Source organism: Meles meles, chromosome 19 (assembly GCF_922984935.1).
Source record: "Meles meles chromosome 19, mMelMel3.1 paternal haplotype, whole genome shotgun sequence".
Classification (NCBI taxonomy): domain Eukaryota; kingdom Metazoa; phylum Chordata; class Mammalia; order Carnivora; family Mustelidae; genus Meles; species Meles meles.
In genome coordinates this window covers 47,837,292-47,857,644 of record NC_060084.1, presented here as the reverse complement: position 1 = coordinate 47,857,644, position 20,353 = coordinate 47,837,292, and the positions used below count along the sequence as shown (strand labels likewise).

The following is a 20,353-nucleotide window of genomic DNA, read 5'->3' as shown; positions in this document are numbered from 1 at the left end:
GCGAATTGTGAGGACCATAGGAAAGAAACTTGGACATATGATTTAGTGTCTGCAAATTATAAGCTTCATCTCCTGCCCATGTTCACTGCCTCCTTCATAATTCTGATAAGGTTCACCTACCACTCCCAAAGTGCAACCTTCCACCATTTTTTAAACTTATTCAGGGAAGACTTCCACTGTATAAAATACCTGAACACTGACCATTCTTTCTGTTCTGGACCTTCTCTTAGACAGCTATCCCCTCTACCTTAGATCATCCCAAAGCACTACCATCATGAGTTGTGTTACCCAAATCTAACGATGGTGGGGGTACTTCCTTACAACACAATGAAATTGCTGTAACATGTACATCAACTGCATAGAAAAATAAAGCTTTTTGCAGATGACATGATTATCTACACAGAAAGTTCCAAGGAATCTATACAGAATGGCAACTTTAACTAATACGCAAGTTTGACAAGATCATAAAATACATAAAACAATCAGATGCATTTTTATATACTAGCAATAAACAATTGGAAATTGAAATTTGAAAAATAGTACCATTTAATTTAGCACCAAAAAACACAGAGTACTTAGGTATAAATATAATCTAATAAAATATGTGCAGAATCTATGTGCTGAAAACTACAAATTATTGACAAAAGGAAATGGAAGGGTCCTAAACAAATAGGCAGATATTCTGTGTCTGTGGTTTAGAATATTTAATATTGCTAAGATGCTAAGTCTCCCTAAAGTCATCTATATATACTCAATGCAATCCCAACAAAATTTCCAGCAATTAGTTTATTTTTAAAAATCACAAAACTTATTCTAAAAATTATACAAAAGTAAACAAATTAAAATGGCCAAAACATTTTGAAAAAGAAGAATGGAGTTGGAAAACTCATACCATCTCATTTCAAGACTTATATAAGGCAAAATGATAGACACACAGATTGATGGAACCAAGCAGAGGCCAGAAAAAGACCCACACATGTATGATCAATAGATTTTCCACAAGGGCCAACAGAAATTTGATATTAAAAGGATACTTAGTAAGTGGATGTTCATAGGCCAAAAAACACTGTCCTTGACCTCACACTCTATAAAGATGAACTCAATGGATCAGAGACCTAAATGCAAAACCTGAAACCATAAAATTTTTAGATAAAAAAGAAGAAAAATCTTAGTGACCCTGGATTGGGCAGAGTTCTTAGATCTAAAACCAAAAGCACAATCCATGGAAGATGAAAACAGAACTTCATCAAAAACAAAATTTCTACTCTGTGAAAAACACTGATAATAGAATAAAAACACAAAACACACAGAGATAAAATATTTGCACAACATGGAACTGACAAAGGACCTATGTCCAGAACACATAAACTCTCAAACATCAAGAACAAGAAAACAGTTCCCAGAGAAAATAGATATACATACAGGCCACATTCAGATATAAAAGACGCCCAACACAGTCATTACGGAAATGCAAATTAAAACCAAAGTGAGATATCACAATAAACCTATTGAAATGGTAAAAACAAAACAAAACCCTAATATGCATTGATGGTAGGAATGCAAACCGGTATACCCATTTTATTATTTATTTATTTATTTATTTTTTATTTATTTGACAGAGATCACAGGTAGGCAGAGAGGCAGCCAGAGAGAAAGGAAGGGAAGCAGGCTCCCTGCTGAGCAGAAAGCCCGATGCGGGGCTCCATCCCAGGACCCTGGGATCATGACCTGAGCCGAAGGCAGAGGCTTTAACCCATTGAGCCACCCAGGTGCCCCCCGGTATACCCATTTTAGAGTTGTTAGCTTTCCATACAGTTAGACATACTACACAATTCCACTATTTAAATATTTACTAAGACAAAGAAAACCTGTGTTGACAAACATACCTCTTTGCAAATAATTATCACTTGTTTTCTTCATAATCGCTAACAACTGGAAAGTCAAATATCCTTGAATTCATAAATGGATAAATGGATAAATGGATAAACCAAACATGATTCGTCCATACACTAGACTACCATTCAGCAATAGAAGGAATGACTACAGATCCACACATCAAGATTCATGAATCTCAGAAGCATAAAGTGAAAGAAGTCAGACTCAAAAGATTATATACTGTATGATTCCATTTTAGGACATTGCAAAAAAAGTAAACTATGCAGACAGGAAAGAGGCAGATAATTATCTCTATCTCTATCTCTATCTCTATCCCTGCAAAGGCAGGGAGAGGAGACAGGGAGAGGGGTTGACTACAAGCGTACAAAGGAATTTCAGGGTAGGGGGTTGGTCTTGGAAGTGTTGAACATCTTGATTGAGTTGGCAGTAATACCAACCAGCATTTGCCATGACACAGAATGATACACCTAAGAGTCGATTTTACTATACAAACTATTCCCTAATAGTTGTACAAAAAATGTTAGCTTGTAGAATTTTCATAGATGTCTTTTATCTCACTGAGCAATTTTTATAATGGACACTGATTTTATCAATTTTACTTTCCTCAATCTACTAAGATGATCATATATTTGATCAAGAGAACCCAAACATATAAGAGGACACACACTGAACCAAAGAACAGACTTAACCAATGTGAGGTATAGCAATCAAACTTGTTGCCACTGGAGGTGGGAATGACTAGAAATGTACACAAGGAAACATTCTGGTTTAATAGAAATATTGTATACATTGATTTTGGTGATTACATAAGTGTATACATTTGTCAAAATTCATGAAGTTGTAAAATTGAGATTTATGCATGTTACTGCATGCAAATTATACCTCAATAAAATGTTAGCATATAAAAGTGCTGGTCACAACCCACTGAAGTGATTTGGGACCTACTGGCTGGTCGATAGACACTAGTTCACAGGACCTGTAGGTTTGGAAAAATGAGCCCATGGGTACAACTTAAATGTCCTCCAAGCCTTGCAGAATTCCTCTTCTAAGCACATTTCGTAGAAATTTTTAGAGAAGAACTGAGTAAAAATTTCACATATGACCATTCTCCCTTTCACTAATTTAACATTACTGAATACCTACCATGTGTTAGGCACTGAAAAGATGGAATAGATTTGGCAGTCAACAGATCCCTACGCTCTTGGGAGCTTATATTCTCATGGAATATAAAATTCTGGCACTTTCCTCTCAGAACCTTCAGTCAACTTCAGATCAGATGCGTCCTTCCAAAGCCTCTCCTCCGTGTAGTATCCGCTAAATGTCAACGTTCTGAATGAAGTCCTTATGTCACTGCCCTCACGAGGCTTCTCTGCTGTGTGGTCACCCAACCACTGTGACATGTCAAGCCCTGGATAAATACTGACTCTTTTATAAAATGCTTTGTCTTCTAGGACAGGTCTGATAATTAGACCATTTCAGCACCCATTTGAGGTATTAAACATATAATTTTATGGAGTTTCTTTCCTGTGCAAATTGTCTGCGGAGGGCAAGTCCTTATCACCCTCATCATCAGCATGTACTCGCTGATGAATTATAAGACTTGAGCTCCAACTGAAGCCCTTCCCACACTCCTCACATTTATATGGTTTTTCTCCAGTGTGAACTCTCTGATGGGCTTGAAGGTATGAGCTCCAACTGAAGACCTTACCACACTCCTCACATTTGTATGGTTTCTCTCCGGTGTGGACCCTCTGGTGGGCTTGAAGATAGGATCTCTGTCTGAAGCGCTTACCACACACATCACACCGGTATGGCTTTTCTCCTGTGTGGACTCCACGATGAGCCAGAAAATTTGAGGCCCGACAGAATCCTTTCCCACACTCCTCACACTGATATGGTTTCTCCCCAGTATGGCATCTCTGGTGGGCTTGAAGCTGTGAACCCACGCTGAAGCCCTTCCCACACTCTGCACACTGATAGGGTTTCTCTCCCGTGTGGACTCTCTGATGCACTTGAAGACTTGAGAACTGACTGAAGGCCTTACCACACTTCTCGCATTTGTAGGGTTTCTCTCCAGTGTGGATTCTACAATGAACGTTAAGATCTGAACTCCGGCTGAAGCCCTTGCCACACGTCCCACATTTGTATGGTTTTTCTCCAGTGTGGCCTCTTTGATGCGCCAGAAGATTTGAGGCCTGACTGAAGCCTTTCCCACATTCCTCACATTTATAGGGCTTCTCTCCTGTATGGACTCTAAAATGAATGTTAAAATCTGAGCTACGACTGAAGCCCTTTCCACATGCATCACACTGATATGGTTTCTCACCAGTGTGGCCTCTCTGATGGTCCAGGAGATTTGAGGCCCGGCAGAAGCCCTTCCCACACTCCTCACATTTGTAAGGTTTCTCTCCAGTGTGGCTTACCTGATGGGCCTGAAGGTGTGAACCTACACTGAAGCCTTTCCCACACTCTTCACATTTGTAGGGTTTCTCGCCTGTGTGGATTCGACAATGAATATTAAGGTGTGAGCTGTAACTGAAGCCCTTGCCACATGCCTCGCATTTGTACGGCTTTTCTCCAGTGTGGATTCGCTGATGAGCCTGTAGTCGCGAACGCCAGCTGAAGCCCTTCCCACATTCTTCACATCTATAAGGTTTCTTTCCCATGTGGACTCTCTGGTGGACTTGAAGATATGAGCTCTGACTGAAGCTCAGCCCACAGTCCTCACATTTATAAGGTTTTTCTAATGTGTGGACTATCAGAGGAGCTTGACAATGTGAGCTTTTCCCGACGTTCCTCCCACATTCCTTGTACTTGTGTGGATTCTCTCCAGTGGGGACTCTCTGGTGATGGCGAAGAGATGACCTCTGTCTTAAACCCTTAAACGATGTGTCATACTTCAATGATTTCTCTCCGCTATGGACTCTCTGATGGGCTTGAAGGCTTGAAAGTCGACGGAAGGTGTTTTCACATTTTTCACATTTATAGGGCTTCTCTCCTACGTGGGCTGTCTGGTTAGTTTGAAGATGACAGCGCTGAATGAAACCTTTCTCATGCTCCTCTGCCTGGTAGGTTTTTCCTCCCAGTTGGTCTCTATGGTGAACCTGAAGATGTGAATTCTGATTATAGCCTTTACCAAACCCCTCATCTTTACAGAGGGCATCACCTCGTTTTTCCAACTGAGAGCCAGTTCCTTGAATACTAACCATGGAATCTTGGCACTGGGTTAATTCCTTTGTAACCTGTTGCCAGATCTGCGAGCAGAACAGCTCTTCATGTGGCAGGAACTTTGATCCAATTTCCTGAAGAGTCTCCAGGTCATTTAGATTCTTGTCTCCTAAAAGAATAATGAGAATTTAGAGATGAGGCATATAAGCACTTGGTTCAGAGATGGCAAGGCTACAAACTTAAGTCCGTTTAGAATCACACTAAGTTTTACATGGGAGAAACAGGTTAGAAATTTAGTGGCCACAGAAGTATTTTTCTTCCTAGGGAGTCTCTACAAAGATGAAGCTGCACTTTACTAAAAGCCTTGTCTTTGCTTCAGCGTATGTCTGATAAACAGCTTCCACATAATTCTTCCCGTTGCACACACATCTGGCCAAATGTTCAAAATGTTTAGTAAGACAGACAGATTATCAGAAGATGTCCCCAGGCAATGCTGAAAACCTTTGCTTGAAATTATTTCACTGGAAGTCTATTCTATGTTAGAAGCCTTGAAGCACTGGGTTGGTTGTAAAGACACGTGTTTGGGAGAACCTATCTTATCACATAAGTGCCTAAAGTTCAGAGTATAAGCAGAGAATGGCCTTTCACCTCCTGCTGGGAAATATTCTTCAGGACAGTAATGGAGGAAGAGGTTTACAGTACCATATATCATTCCAAAACCTCACAGCAATAAAGTTCCTATCACCTCCAGGGGGGGAAAAAGTGAAAAATCAGAAGCTTAATCTACACCAGAGCAAGAACTTGTGAGGAGGAAATGAACAGGGTATGGTACAGATTCTCAAAGTCAATACTGGTCAGAAAGAGTTATGCTCTCCTTGGGGGGGCGCCTGGGTGGCTCAGTGGGTTAAGCCTCTACCTTCGGCTCAGGTCATGGTCTCGGGGTCCTGGGATCAAGTCCTGCACCAGGGTCTCTGCTCAGCTGGGAGCCTGCTTCCCCCTCTCTCTCTGCCTGCCTCTCTGCCTACTTGTGATCTCTCTGTCAAATAAATAAATAAATAAAATCTTTAAAAAAAAAACAACAAAGAGTTATGCTCTCCTTGGAACTCTGTTCCACCAATGAGATACACACCTAGCCATCTTTTCAGATCTCTGGTCAAATAACATCTTATCCATGAGGCCTCTTTTCCCATTCAATTTCCAGCAGTAAATTCTCCCTATCTCTCAATACTCCTGGCCATCTGCCTGGCATTCACTTTACCTCATTTTGTTTTTAAACAGCATATATTACATCTGACATACTATATTTATGTATATGTCCTTTATCTTTTTGTTTAATGTCTTCTCCCACCTGAATGCAGTAGCCACAAGGACAAGCATTTTCACCACTCCCAGAACCCTGTCAGTATCCAATAAAGACATGTTGAAAGAATACGTAAGTCCCAGTTTGACTTCTTTGTGAGAGTTTGAACTATGTTACAAGAGTAAAAGAGCTGTTCCAAGTTAAGTTATCTAGAACAGGAAAAGGATTGGAAATAGCAATTTTGTTGGGAAGCTGAAAGGCTTCAGCAGATGCTGGGCTAACCTAAACAGAGGTTGCTGATAAGAAAATTATGCTGATCACAAGATCACGGCAAGAATCCCTTGAAAGGAAAAAAGAAAAAAAAAGCATAAGGCATAAAAGTGGACATGGGGCCTATGGATTGATTACTTCTGAAATTTTTGTACTCTCCTACTTTGTGTGTAAAATTTTTCCCTTTTCACATGGGAGTCAATATTTAGAGCCTCGGGAATAATTCTCTGAAAGCAGGCTGTCAAACTGATGGATAGAGAAGTATGTTTTCATATGGACAACACCAGTTTTCCAAGTTACAGGCTGGGACTCAGTGAGTCTGAAATAAATTTAGTGGCCTGTGACAAGCATTAAGAACACAGGACAGTATCAGAGGTGCTTCGGAAGTAAAGGCTTCTCTGGATGAAACGCCTGCTAGAGCTATAAACACACACTGGGATGACAGTAGGTGACACCATTTCCTGTAACTCTGGGAGATGGGTGGCTGCCATGAGGAAAATCTTCGAAGGGAAAGACTAACTTGAAAGCTAGTTATTACCTGAGAATTTTTCTTTCTTTCTCTTTTTTTTTTAAATTTTATTTATTTGACAGAGATCACAAGTAGGTAGAAAGGCAGGCAGAGAGAGAGGGGGAAGCAGGCTCCCTGCTGAGCAGGGAGCCCGATGCGGGGCTCTATCCCAGAACCTTGAGATCATGACCTGAGCTGAAGGCGGAGGCTTAACCCACTGAGCTACCCAGGTGCCCCAGAATTTTTCTTTCTTGATAAAGTGTATTTATTTTCTTTAATAGGAGACCTGCCTAAAAAAGTGGCTATCAGAATCTTCACTCTAAAAAGTCATTCTTCACCAAGACAGTATGATTCACTACTAAAGATGGCAGAAAAGCCACACAGGGAAAAGGATATTCAACTTGGTTATAAGTGCAAAGTTAAGCTTTCATTAGATGTGGGGGATTGTTTTTTGAGAGACAGAGAGAAAGAGAGAATGCACAAGAGAGCCAGTGAGGAGGGGCGGGTGCGAGGGAGAGGGAGAATCTTAAGCAGGCTCTGTGCTCAGTGAGGAACCTGATATGGGGCTCGATCCCACTACCCTGAGATCATGACCTGAGCGGAAATCAAGAGTTGGATGCTTAGCCGACTGAGCCACCCAGGTGCCTCTAAGTGTGGTCTAACAGATACATATCTATGTGTATCCAAAAGCGCCTAATAAATTAGGATTAGATTAGATAATCATGGGGGGGGCTGATCTAGACAATGCCTTCATCAGACATTTCTGTTTATCACCCATTTAGTATGTCCACAACTAATGAAAAAAAAGTCCATGTAAACCATTATTATCACATTTATTCACCCAACAAGTATTTATAGCACAGTCTGTCCTCTGCCAAGTCTGTTGTATACACTGAAGACAAAGAGAAAAGAAAACAGAACTCCTTCCCTCCTGATAATTATATTCTAGTGAGAATATAGTGAGGTAAACAAAAATATATGATAATATGGTAAGTGGCGATCAATGCCTAGACATCAAATCAAACACGGTAAGGGAAAGGAGAATGGGGGAAGACGAAGGGATCATGAACAGGGTGGTCAAGGGAGGTCTTTCTTATGATGTTCTGTTTTGAGAAGAGACCTACATGCAGTAAGAGAGGGGCCGAGAGGATGACAGAGAGAAAGGGCACTTCTTACAGAAGGAAGAACAAGTACAGAGAGGCTGATGAAGCAGGGCCATGAGGGGCAGAGCGGAGCGCCAAAACTGGACGGAACAGACTGACACGGGGGCAGGTGACAGGTCACGCGTGCAGAGAGATGGGGGCAAAGCAAGGAGCAAGAAGCTGGGACATCATAAGCCACTTGAAGTACTCAGCTTTTACTCTGAATGAGAGAAGAAGCCGCCAGAGATTCAAGCAGAGGACAGGATCTGACGAACATACAGAAGAATCACTTCGAGTGCAAAGGACAGGAGGGAGAGCACGAGGAACTGCCGCAGAGTGCACAGGCCCGGCCCTGCTGTGGAGGCGACAGGAAGCACGGCCGACTCAGCCGCACGGCTCTCACCTGAGATGCCGCGGCCCTGGGTTGCTGTCTTTATCATCCGAAGCTTTTCTCCCCTCTCGCACTGGAGTATTACATGTGGGGTGAAGGGCTGATGCCCTGTCAAAAGGCAAGGACACACATTTAAAGATTAAAAATTACTAAACTATTAAAAATATGGTTCTAACCATATCATCTTTAGGACATCAAAATCAGTGATTTCCAAACTGTTAATTATGACCCATCAGAAGGCAATGTTTGAGGCAAAAATCCAGGATATGCGGGCATTACATGTAAATTACTGGGAAAAAAGGTCTGTTTTCTTCAGACTCTTTCCACCATTTCTCACATGATTTTCAGCAACATGCAGTTATTGCCAAGGGCTCTGATTATTTTCTACCCCATTTCATTAAAAACGCTGGTCCAAGGGGAGCCTGGCTGGCTCAGTCAGTTAAGCACCCGACTCTTGATTTTGGCTCAGGTCACGATCTCAGGGTCCTGTGATAGAGCCCTGCATTGGGCTCCAAGCTGGGCGTGCAGCGTGCATGGAATTCTCTCACTCCCTCTCCCTCTGCCCTTTTGCCCATTTGCGCATGCACACATACACTTTCACTCTCTCTCTCAAAAAAAAAGCTAGTACAATGCCCTACATACGTGTCATGACCCACTAATGACAAATGACCACAGCAGTCATCGAATCAGTTTATGGCTCATTTATAAAACACACTTTGATGAGAGAAGACCAGAAAAATGTCACCCAGTTCAAGAGCTCCAAAGGATACACGCATCCAAGGATACAATAAACACTGCAGGGGGCTAAAGTCCACAGGGCGCCTGTCCTCACCCACAGAGAGCAGGTTCCTGAAGTTCTCCAGCATCACGTCTCCGTACAGCTTCCTCTGGGCGGGGTCCAGCAGCCCCAGCTCCTCCTCCGTGAAGACCACCGCCACGTCCTTGAACGTCACCGCCTCCTACAACACCAAACACATGCAAACTCAATCTTGCCCCCAATGGCTGCTGGGAGAAGGAGCACTGAGAAAACTGGAAAGGATGTGTAGGAAGTAGTTTCAGATTCTAAGAGACAAAAATCAATTTCACTACAATGTAGGTAAACATTTCAGGTAATACAGAGTGTATCGCGTTAGATTTTTTTTTCTTTCCAAAATAAATACTAAAAAGAACTTTCAAATAAATATTAGCCTCCTTTCTTAATTATTTTCTTAGAATAAGTTCCAAGAAGGAAAAAACTGCAAAATCCAAGAATATGCCACTTCAAAATTACTATGTACAATGACAGGTTTCCTTTTCAACTTTTTCTGTATTTTATTCTTCCCCTCAGAAAATGTAAGTAGCCCTAATTCTCCATACCATACATAACACTGAATATAACCAACGTTTTAAAGTCCTACATAATCTGATTAGTAAAAGGCAACTTATTTTTCATTTTGTACTTATTTGTACTTAATAAGCGATCACATTTTCATATATTTACTGGCTATCTTTCTTCTTTAGTACCTTGCCAGTCAATGTCCTTTGCTCATATTCCAATCAGGGTTTTATTTTATGACTGTAAAATTTCTACTAGAGACTTTAAGCTTTTATTTTTTTTTTTAAAGATTTTATTTATTTATTTGACAGCGAGAGAGAGAGATCACAAGTAGGCAGAGAGGCAGGCAGAGAGAGAGAGAGAGGGAAGCAGGCTCCCTGCCGAGCAGAGAGCCCGATGTGGGACTCGATCCCAGGACCCCGAGATCATGACCTGAGCCGAAGGCAGCGGCTTAACCCACTGAGCCACCCAGGCGCCCCGACTTTAAGCTTTTAAAAAAATATATATATATAAGTAACGTCACTCATGTTTTGCTATTTTTCCTGGATAGCTTTGTGTACGGCATGGTTTCTCAACCTTGACACTACTCACATATGGGGCCAGATAACTGCTTATTGGGGGAGGCTGCATTTTTGGCAGCAGCCCTGGCTTCTGTGCAGTAGAGGCCAAAGCCTCAAGTTGGCAACACCAGAAATGTTGCCAGACACTGCCTCGGGGCAAAAATCAACCATGAGTAAGACCAGCTGGTGTGCGGTACAGTCTTAACTATTTTATATGGAAACTGTGTGTTCATAACGGGAGCCCTGCATGTCCAGGAGCCCTGAAGGAGCAACAGAGATCCTAAAGGAGCCACTGAAGAGCGACCATGAAGAGGCAGTCTCATTAGCTGTGGTGTCTTGCGTATATGACAGCAACTAAGCACACACAGAAAGGCCTAAGTCGGGGCGCCTGGGTGGCTCAGTGGGTTAAAGCCTCTGCCTTCGGCTCAGGTCATGATCCTGGGGTCCTGGGATCGAGCCCCGCGTCAGGCTCTCTGCTCTGCAGGGAGCTTGCTTCCTCCTCTCTCTCTGCCTGCCTCTCTGCCTACTTGTGATCTCTCTCTCTGGCAAATAAATAAATAAAATATTTAAAAAAAAAAAAAAAAAAAAAAAGAAAAGCATCAGTATGTCTTCCTGTACTAGCAGACTTTTTAAAATTAAGAACACTATTACTTTGATAAAAAATAAATCAAGGGGGCACCTGGGTGGCTCAGTGGATTAAGCCGCTGCCTTCGGCTCAGGTCATGATCTCAGGGTCCTGGGATCGAGCCCCGCATCGGGCTCTCTGCTCAGCGGGTAGACTGCTTCCTCCTCTCTCTCTGCCTGCCTCTCTGCCTACTTGTGATCTCTCTCTCTGGCAAATAAATAAATAAAATATTTAAAAAAAAAAAAAAAAAAAAAAAAAAGAAAAGCATCAGTATGTCTTCCTGTACTAGCAGACTTTTTAAAATTAAGAACACTATTACTTTGATAAAAAATAAATCAAGGGGGCACCTGGGTGGCTCAGTGGATTAAGCCGCTGCCTTCGGCTCAGGTCATGATCTCAGGGTCCTGGGATCGAGCCCCACATCGGGCTCTCTGCTCAGCAGAGAGCCTGCTTCCCCCTCAATTTCTGCCTGACTCTCTGCCTACTTGTGATCTCTCTCTCTCTGTCAAATAAATAAATAAAATCTTAAAAAATAAAAATAAAAAAATAAAAAATTAATCAATAGGTAAATAAAAAATATAAATCAGGGGTGCCTGGGTGGCTTCGTTGGTTAAGTGTCTGCCTTTGGCTTAAGGCATGATTCCAGGATCCTGGGATCGAGCCCCGCATCGGGCTCCCCACTGGGCATAGAGTCTGCTTAAGATTCTTGCTCATTCGGGGCGCCTGGGTGGCTCAGTGGGTTAAGCCACTGCCTTCGGCTCAGGTCATGGTCTCAGGGTCCTGGGATCGAGCCTCGCATCGGGCTCTCTGCTTAGCAGGGAGCCTGCTTCCCTTCCTCTCTCTCTGCCTGCTTGTGATTTCTGTCTGTCAAATAAATAAATAAAATCTTTAAAAAAAAAAAAAAAAGAAAAAGAAAAAAAGATTCTTGCTCATTCTCTCCCTCTGCCCGTCCTGCTCATTTTCTTTTTAAAATAAATTTTTTTTTTTTTTTAAAAAAGGACTCTAGGGGCGCCTGGGTGGCTCAGTGGGTTAAGCCTCTGCCTCCGGCTCAGGTCATGATCCCAGGGTCCTGGGATCAAGCCCCGCACTGGGCTCTCTGCTCAGCAGGGAGCCTGCTTCCCCCTCTCTCTCTGCGTGCCTCTCTGCCTACTTGTGATCTCTGTCTGTCAAATAAATAAATAAAATTCTTAAAAAAAAAACCAAAAAAAAGGACTCTAGTTTTCTTATGGGAAAATATAAAAGAATATTTTCTCCATGTGATTCATCAGTTATGCCTGGTTACACTAGGCCATATCAGCGTGTTCTATGTGCAAAATTCCCAAGGTACCACCTAGTAAGTGTCCTTTCTCAATTTAGATTCCTAAAACATTAAGAACAAATTATAAACACCTCAAAATTCCTTTTTGAGGAAAATGGTTACGTTAGGAACACCATTAGTACAATATTCTTTCAAGTATGTCAAAATCAGAATTTATTATAATGTCACTTTCCTGGGTTTGCTTTTTTAAGCTTTTATTTAAATTCCAGTTAGTTACCATGCATTGTAGTATTAGTTTCAGGTGTACTATATAGTGATTCAACACTTCCCTACAACACCCAGTGCTCATCATAACAGTGTTCTTTAACACAGTAAAAATTCTAAATGACCAGGGTGCCTGGGTGGCTCGGTCATTACACATCTGCCTTCAGCTCAGGTCATGATTCCAGGGTCCTGGAATCAAGCCCCACATCAGGCTCCCTGCTCAGTGGGGAGTCTGCTTCTCCCCCTGCCTGCCCCCTCCCTGCTTATTCTCTCTCTCTCAAATAAATAAATAAAAATCTTAAAAAAAAAAATTCTAAACTACCTAAATGTCCAAGAATGGGGCAAAAGTTATGAGACACACACAGAGTCCATCAATTCAAAGGAATATGATAAAGCCATTAAAAATGCAGGGAATTAAAAAAGTAGGAACTATAATATTAATTAATTAGAAAAAGCATAATTTTAAAATTTTAACTATATAACTATTACAACTATACAGTTACGAATGCCTATAAGGAAAAGAACGTGGGAAAATGAAAACAGTTTTTATAAGGAAAATATAGTAAAGTGGCAGTTCTTTTTTCACTGCTAGTGACTTTCTCCTCTATTTTACTTGTGAAATTATAAAAGGTGATAAAATAAAATAACAAAAATTAATCTACACTAAAATAAAAAGCAGCAATCCTCTGGTTCAGAAGAGATTTTGAAATGCCTGCTATTCTATTTAACCATTTTCAAGAATGCATCTAATCGCTGAGAAATGAGATAACGGTTTAAAATCTAGAAAGGGGGCGCCTGGGTGGCTCAGTGGGTTAAGCCGCTGCCTTCAGCTCAGGTCATGATCTCAGGGTCCTGGGATCGAGTCCCGCATCAGGCTCTCTGCTCAGCAGGGAGCCTGCTTCGCTCGCTCTCTCTCTCTGCCTGCTTCTCTGTCTACTTGTGAGCGCTCTCTGTCAAATAAATAAATAAAATCTTTTTAAAAATAAATAAATAAATAAATAATAAAATCTAGAAAGGAAGCCCAACTCACCTTGAACTTGGTCATTTTGCCCTTGTCCTTCTATGGAAGGGCTGAGTCCGGCAAAGGCACAAAAGGGGAAGGAGAAAAAAAAAAGCCATCAGAGTTTGGCCAAGACTGTCCTTAATCCATTCGACTAACATGTTATCACTACCCATATTTCATGCTTCACATCAAAGAGCCATGATGCCCTTTCCTCAGGAGGCTTGATGGGCAGAGGGTGGGCTGCATTCCGAGACCACTGACCCCTTCAGCTGAGAGCCCCTGCACAATGAACAACCTGCCCAACCACACACAAGTTCTCCTTATCTCTTTTAGGGTATGAATCTGATTCTAGGGAGCGTGGACGTGGAGAATTAAGTACCCAGGTTGAGAAAGTAATCACCAGGGTCAAATGTTTTAGGTCCACTTATTAGCTGTGAAATCTTCGACAAGTTATTAGTGTCTCTGTGCCTCAATTCTTTCATCTGTAAAAATGGAGGGATTAACAGTGCCTATTTCATAGGATTGTCTTAAGAATTAAATCAGCAGGTGCAGGGCACACAGAACACTCTTAAGGTATCTTATTTCTTAGTAGCTGTAGAAAAGCAAATATTCACTAACATAAAAGCTGTCCTCATAAATGGTTTCTATCAATGGAGCCTTTGAAGGCTGTCGCTCTGTCATACAAAAATCACCTTTAACCTCTGAAATATATTATTCTTTCTTGGTCAGCATACTTTTTTTTTTTTTTAAGATTTTATTTATTTATTTGACAGAGATCACAAGTAGGCAGAGAGGCAGGCAGAGAGAGTGGGGGAAGCAGGTTCCCTGTTGAGCAGAGAGCCTGATGCAGGGCTGGATCCCAGGACCCTGAGATCACAACCCGAGCTGAAGGCAGCGGCTTAACCCACTGAGCCACCCAGGTGCCCTTGGTCAGCATACTTAATGGGATGCCTTTGCAATAATATTTAAGATTACATGGATGACTTGTTTTCCTGCATAAAATGAACAGAACCTAAAATTTACCCTTTTAACCATTATTAAGTTCATTATTATTATTATCCATTATTATTCATTAAGTGCATTCCTACTGCTGTGCAGTCATCACCACCATCCATCTCCAGAACTTTTTCGCCATCCTCAACTAGAACTCTGTACCTATAAAACAAGAGCTCCCCATCAGTCCACCCCTCGGCCCCTAATAACTCCTACTCTACTCTCTCTCTGTGAATTTGACTATACAGACACCTGTGGGCTTTTCTGTTGTTGTTAACAGAGGACTGTTTTTTGAAAGATAAGAGACCTTGTCAAATTTACTGTTAAAAGCAGGACCTTGAAAACGACTCTCACCGAAGGTGAAGAAAAAGTAGTAAAAACCTGTGACTCAGGGTCGCCTGGGTGGCTCAGTAGGTTAAAGCCTCTGCCTTCGGCTCAGGTCATGATCCCAGGGTCCTGGGATCAAGCCCTGCATCGGGCTCTCTGCTCAGCGGGGAGCCTGCTTCCTCCTCTCTCTCTGTCTGCCTCTCTGCCTACTTGTGATCTCTGTCTGTCAAATAAATAAAAATAAAATCTTTAAACAAAAACAAAAACCTGTGACTCTGCAAGATTAATCTACCCGTAAGTGAGGTAATCATTGTCATTATGTCATTCAAACTAACAAGGTATAATAATCCTAGTAAAGGATTAAAAACAACAAAAAGAGCAGTGGGTGGCTTTAACTAAGCACCAAGTACCTATAAGGGACCTTATGAAGCACCAGGCACACCGTTTGGTGAAGGTACTGCCCGCATACCTATGACGAAGCTACTGTTGCACAAGTCGTCTGACTTCGGTCCAATCGCCTACACCTCTGTGCCCATCCTCAGCTACAATAAGGAGATCAAAACAGAATTTTAGCCAGAGGATTACTGTGGTGGAATAAATGAGCTAATCCGTGTGATGCCCCTGGCACGGTACCTGGCATTTTGGGAAGTTCTCACTCAATGACGACGAGGACTGTGGCTTCCATTTAACAGATGAAGAAGCTGAAGCTTGATGAGGTCAAAACACACGGGCGGAAGTGGAATCCAGCTCTCACACCAGAACCGGTATTCTAGATGCTTCTCTGCTGCTTCTGAGGACAAAAATACACTGATGGGACTCCAAGGTCTCACAGGAAGAGAAACGAGAGCTGAGTGCTACGGATGACAGACAGGGAAATGGGGAGACGACTCTGAAGCCAAAGGATCTGCTTGAGGGAGAAGAGAACAGCGCTGTGAAGGGCGTAGGCTCTGGAATCTGACCCCCAGTGTGTGAATATTGCATCCCCAAATGCTAATACTTTGTGTCTCAAAGCACAAGCTAAAACTGGAGATAATAGTAATGGCAACAGTGATATTACCAACCTCAGGGGAAGCGTAGTAGGTCTAAGCGACTATATGTCAGACACTTAGAACAGCGTCTGGTGGCCTAAACATTCAACACAAGTGACTCGTATGGCTGCCTCACATGAAACACCCAAGGAACCCCTTCCTCGGGGTGGAGGCAGGCAGAGAGTGGGTTAGATTCCTGAGATCAAGCCCTTTCCAGCTAAGCACCTCTGGGCAGTGAACCACGGCCCAACCACACAGGTGCCCTGGATACAAGTTCTCCTTTTCACTCTCAGGGTAGGACTGATTGTGAGGAGGGTGGAAACTAAATACGCAACAATCAGGTTAGGAGATTATTATCAGCTCATTGTTGGTTAATTTATTACTTATTAATTACTATTAGTTACTCCTCCATCTTTAGATACAGGAACCCTAGTATGGAAAAGGGCAATGGAAAACTTCCCAATCTTGACAGAAATAGGCTTCTGGGATCTGTGATTCACTTTGTTCTGACTCTATTTGCCCAGAAACTTCTGCTCAGTAAGAAGTGTGCTGCAGGGAGCACTTTCCATCACCTCTGGGGGAAGGGGGATAATTGGTAAATCAATCTTGTAATTAATACCAACTCAGATTTGTAGCTCAAGCACTTGAAACAGTGCTTGGAACAGAAACTGCTCAGGAGACACTCAGCAGTCAGTGTCAGGGTCTTAATGAATGAAGATTTCTTTGAGTTATTAAAAAAATTTTTTTTTAGAGAGGGAGGAAGAGAGGGGGTGGAGGGGTAGAGGGAGAGGAAGGGACTCTTAAGCAGACTCCAAACCCACCATGGAGCCCGACATGGGGCTCTGCCTCACAACCCTGAGATCACAACCTGAGCCAAAATTAAGAGTTGGACATATAACCAACTGAGCCAGCAGGCACCCCTGAGTTGTAAAATTTTGAGGGTGATCCCAGGTGGGAGAATTTGGAGAGCAGGTGTTTTATTTCCAAGATTTTCCTCCAAGTCTTTCACAATATTTGCAAGACCAAAGTCATCTTTGGAAGGAAAAGAGCCTCTGGATTTTTTTCCTAAGATTTTATTTCTTTATTTTAGAGAAAGATGGCAAGCACAGGTAGGAGATGGCCCAGAGGGAAAAAGGGAGAGGGAATCCCAAGAAGACTCCACGTCAAGCCCAAAGCTGGGCTCATTCCCAGGACCCTGAGATCATAACCTGAGCCCAAATCAAGAGTTGGACACTTAAGCAACTGAGGCACCCAGGTGACCCGTTTTCTTTTTTTTTTAAGATTTTATTTATTTATTTGAGAGAGAGGGAGAAGAGCTCGTGCTCGCACATACATATGCATGAGTGGGGGGAGGGGCAGGGTAAAGGGGAGAGAGAAGAGCATCTGGATTTTTAAAACTACCATCTCAGGGTGTCTGGGTGGGTCAGTTGGTTAAGCTTTGGCTCAGGTCATGAGTTCAGGAGTCCTGGGATTGAGCCCCACACCAGACTCCCTGCTCAGTGAGGAGTCTGTCCTCCTCTCTGCCCCTCACCCTGTTCATGCTCTCTCGTGCTCTCTCTCTCTCTCAAATAAATAAAATTTTAAAAAGAAGAGAGAGAGAGAGATACAATTACCCAGTCCCAACTTGCTCACAGTTTGGTGATTATACATTGCTACCTGGCAGAGTAGGGTATGGGGTCCTCTGGGTCCCCCAAGGCCCACAGAGCGGGTTCTACACGAACATGGCTTTAGCTGAGCTGTGAGGGATGACTGAGTTCTACTAGCCCAAGAGAAGGAGAATCACTGGAAAACCTCAAGTGAACAAATGCTATAATGGGAATGAATACAAATCAGAGACAGCAACAGATAAGCAGGTGGGTGAGATTCAACCTCCCGCATGGGAGTCCCAGTTTTATCTGCAAGGCAGCAGGAAAGCCTTGAGGAAGGGAGGGTAAGAAGATCCCTTTTGTTTGGTAATCAGATTACTCTCTCAGCAGAAAGATTGGAGGTGGAAGTGACTGGAATCAGAGACGACTGTTAAGAGGATGATGTCAAGAATCATTTACTTCTTGGAGAGAGGGGAAGATAATGGCAAAAGTAGGAGGACCCTAAGCTTACCTGCTTCCACGAATACAACCCATAACTATGAAATTATGCTTGACAGCCCAGAAATCAACCTGAACACTGACATAACAAACTCACAAGTAAAGGTAGAGAAGAGGCCCTCCTGAAGAAACCAAGAAGCGTGGAGCCTAGGTTTGGGAGAGAAACAGATTGTGGCTTCAGTGGGGAAGAGGGAGCCATGGTTGTGGAGAAGTGTGAGAGACAGATAACACACAGGGAGCATGAGATGGGAAAATGAATCCCCCATAGCCATGGGCTTAGAAAGCAAGAGGGGCTGCATTTCAGGAGTTCTTGCAACCAGCAGGGCTGAAAGCCTGTAGTCTGAAAGGTCAGTGGGCCTGGCTCAGGCAGAGCCTGGAGACATCGTTCTTGGAAAGAAAGCAGGACAAAAGGCCTGTGAACAGGGGCGCCTGGGTGGCTCAGTGGGTTGAGCCTCTGCCTTCGGCTCCGGTCATGGTCCTGGGGTCCTGGGATCGAGCCCCGCATCGGGCTCTCTGCTCAGCGGGTAGACTGCTTCCCCCTCTCTCTCTGCCTGCCTCTCTGCCTACTTGTGATCTCTCTCTGTCAAAATAAATAAATAAAAATCTTTAAAAAAAAAAAAAAAAGGCCTGTGAACATACAGCATGGAAGCAGCAATCGGAAGTGCGCCTGGGGCACATAGCGGGGAGGTTGTCTGCTCAACCTGGGAGTGTGTTCCAGAGATGCTGCATCCCTGGAGAGACCCTCCAGGAACAAAGAACTGGCAGGAGCCACTGGCCCTCCCTCACCCCTCAGCATAAACACAGAGCTACTTGCAGGAACCAGCACAGCACTGACACTCCCTCTGTAACTTGCTTACACCAAGCAGAGCACATGCAGTACACACAGGAGACACTCCCCGAAGCACCAGGCGCTGGGGAACAGAGGACTCTACATGGCAGGACATTACAGGACCTCTTCTTCACAACGCCATTACCCTCCAGTAAGGGAGATGTCACTGACTTTCTGAACACAGAGAAGCAGGCACAGACTTAGACAAAGTGAGAATACAGAGGAATCTGTCCCAAATGAAAGAATAGGACAAGGCCACCGCCAGAGATCCTAGTGAAACAGATCTAACTAACATGCCTGATAGAGAATTTAAAGTAATGGCCATAGAGATACTCACTGGACCTGAGAAAAGAGTGTAGGACACTGGCGGGCCATTAAGACAGAGCTAAAAGAGTAACAGAGATAAAGGGCCCCATAAACGAAATGAGAAACACACTCAACGGAATGAACAGCAGGCTGGAAGAAGCAGGGGAACCAATTAGTGACTTGGAAGACAGAGTAATGGAAAGTAATCAAGCTGAACAAAAGACAGAAAAAAGAATTCTGCAAAACAAGAATAGACTTAGGGAACTCAGTGACTCCATCAAACATAGTAACATTCAGATTATAGAGATCCCAGAAGAAGAAGACAGAGAAAAGGGGGCAGAAAAGTTATTTGAAGAAATAATGCTGAAAACTTCCCTAATGTGGGAAGGAAACAGATATCCAGATCTAGGAAGCACAGAGAACCCCCAACAAAATCAAAAAAAGCAGATCCACACCAAGACATATTGTAATTAAAATGGCAAAAATGTAGAGAAACAGAAATTTTGAAAGCATCAAGACAAAAGAAGATAGTTTCTGCGAGCACTTGGTAGGAAAGGAACTCAACAAAGACTGGCAGAATGACTGCTGTAATGAACAGCTGACAGATATGTCGTGTAGATCAGGGCCTTATTATTTATCTCCTACTCTACCCTAACCAAGGATCCGAGACATGAAAGACACAGCAGTGAACAAAGCAGGCAAGGACCGTGATCTCATGCAGCTGATTTTATAATGGGGTCAAGGATATTAGCAAACTGATAATACAGTGAGAGGTACTTTTGAGAAAAATAAGGCAGGGTGGGGGCACCCGGGTGGCTGAGTCAGTTAAGCATCCCACTCTTGATTTCAGCTCATGATCTCAGGGTCATGAGATCAAGCCCCATGTTGGGCTTGGTACTGGGCATAGAGCTTGCCTAGTATTTTTCTCTCTCCCTTCCCCTCCACTCCTGCACGTGTGCTCTCTCTCTCAAAAAAAAAGAAAAGAAAAAAAGGCATGGTAAAAAGAGGTGAAGAGATAAGAAGAAATGGAAGGAAGGGCTGTTGCAGAATAATTTTTTGTCATGGAGGCTTCTCCCACATTTGACC

The 20,353-nt window shown here is 42.9% G+C and overlaps 1 protein-coding gene across 9 annotated transcripts in view; it reads right to left on the bottom strand.

Moving 5' to 3' along the window:
- The window catches only part of LOC123930849 (zinc finger protein 45-like), a 156,542-nt gene that overhangs the window by 111,442 nt on the left and 24,747 nt on the right, over positions 1-20,353 (bottom strand). For 6 of the 9 annotated variants that reach the window (XM_045987263.1, XM_045987264.1, XM_045987262.1 and 3 more), the window contains 4 exons: positions 15,654-15,810; positions 15,490-15,562; positions 13,728-13,768; positions 9,508-9,634 (listed from right to left, as the gene is read on the bottom strand). In XM_045987263.1, the coding sequence (XP_045843219.1) occupies positions 9,508-9,634; positions 13,728-13,742 (142 nt within the window). In that variant the 5' untranslated portion in view covers positions 13,743-13,768; positions 15,490-15,562; positions 15,654-15,810. Of the gene's footprint in view, positions 1-2,643; positions 5,234-8,687; positions 8,784-9,507; positions 9,635-13,727; positions 13,769-15,489; positions 15,563-15,653; positions 15,811-20,353 lie in introns of those variants that run through there. The other 3 variants (XM_045987270.1, XM_045987267.1, XM_045987266.1) reach the window with 3 other exon arrangements.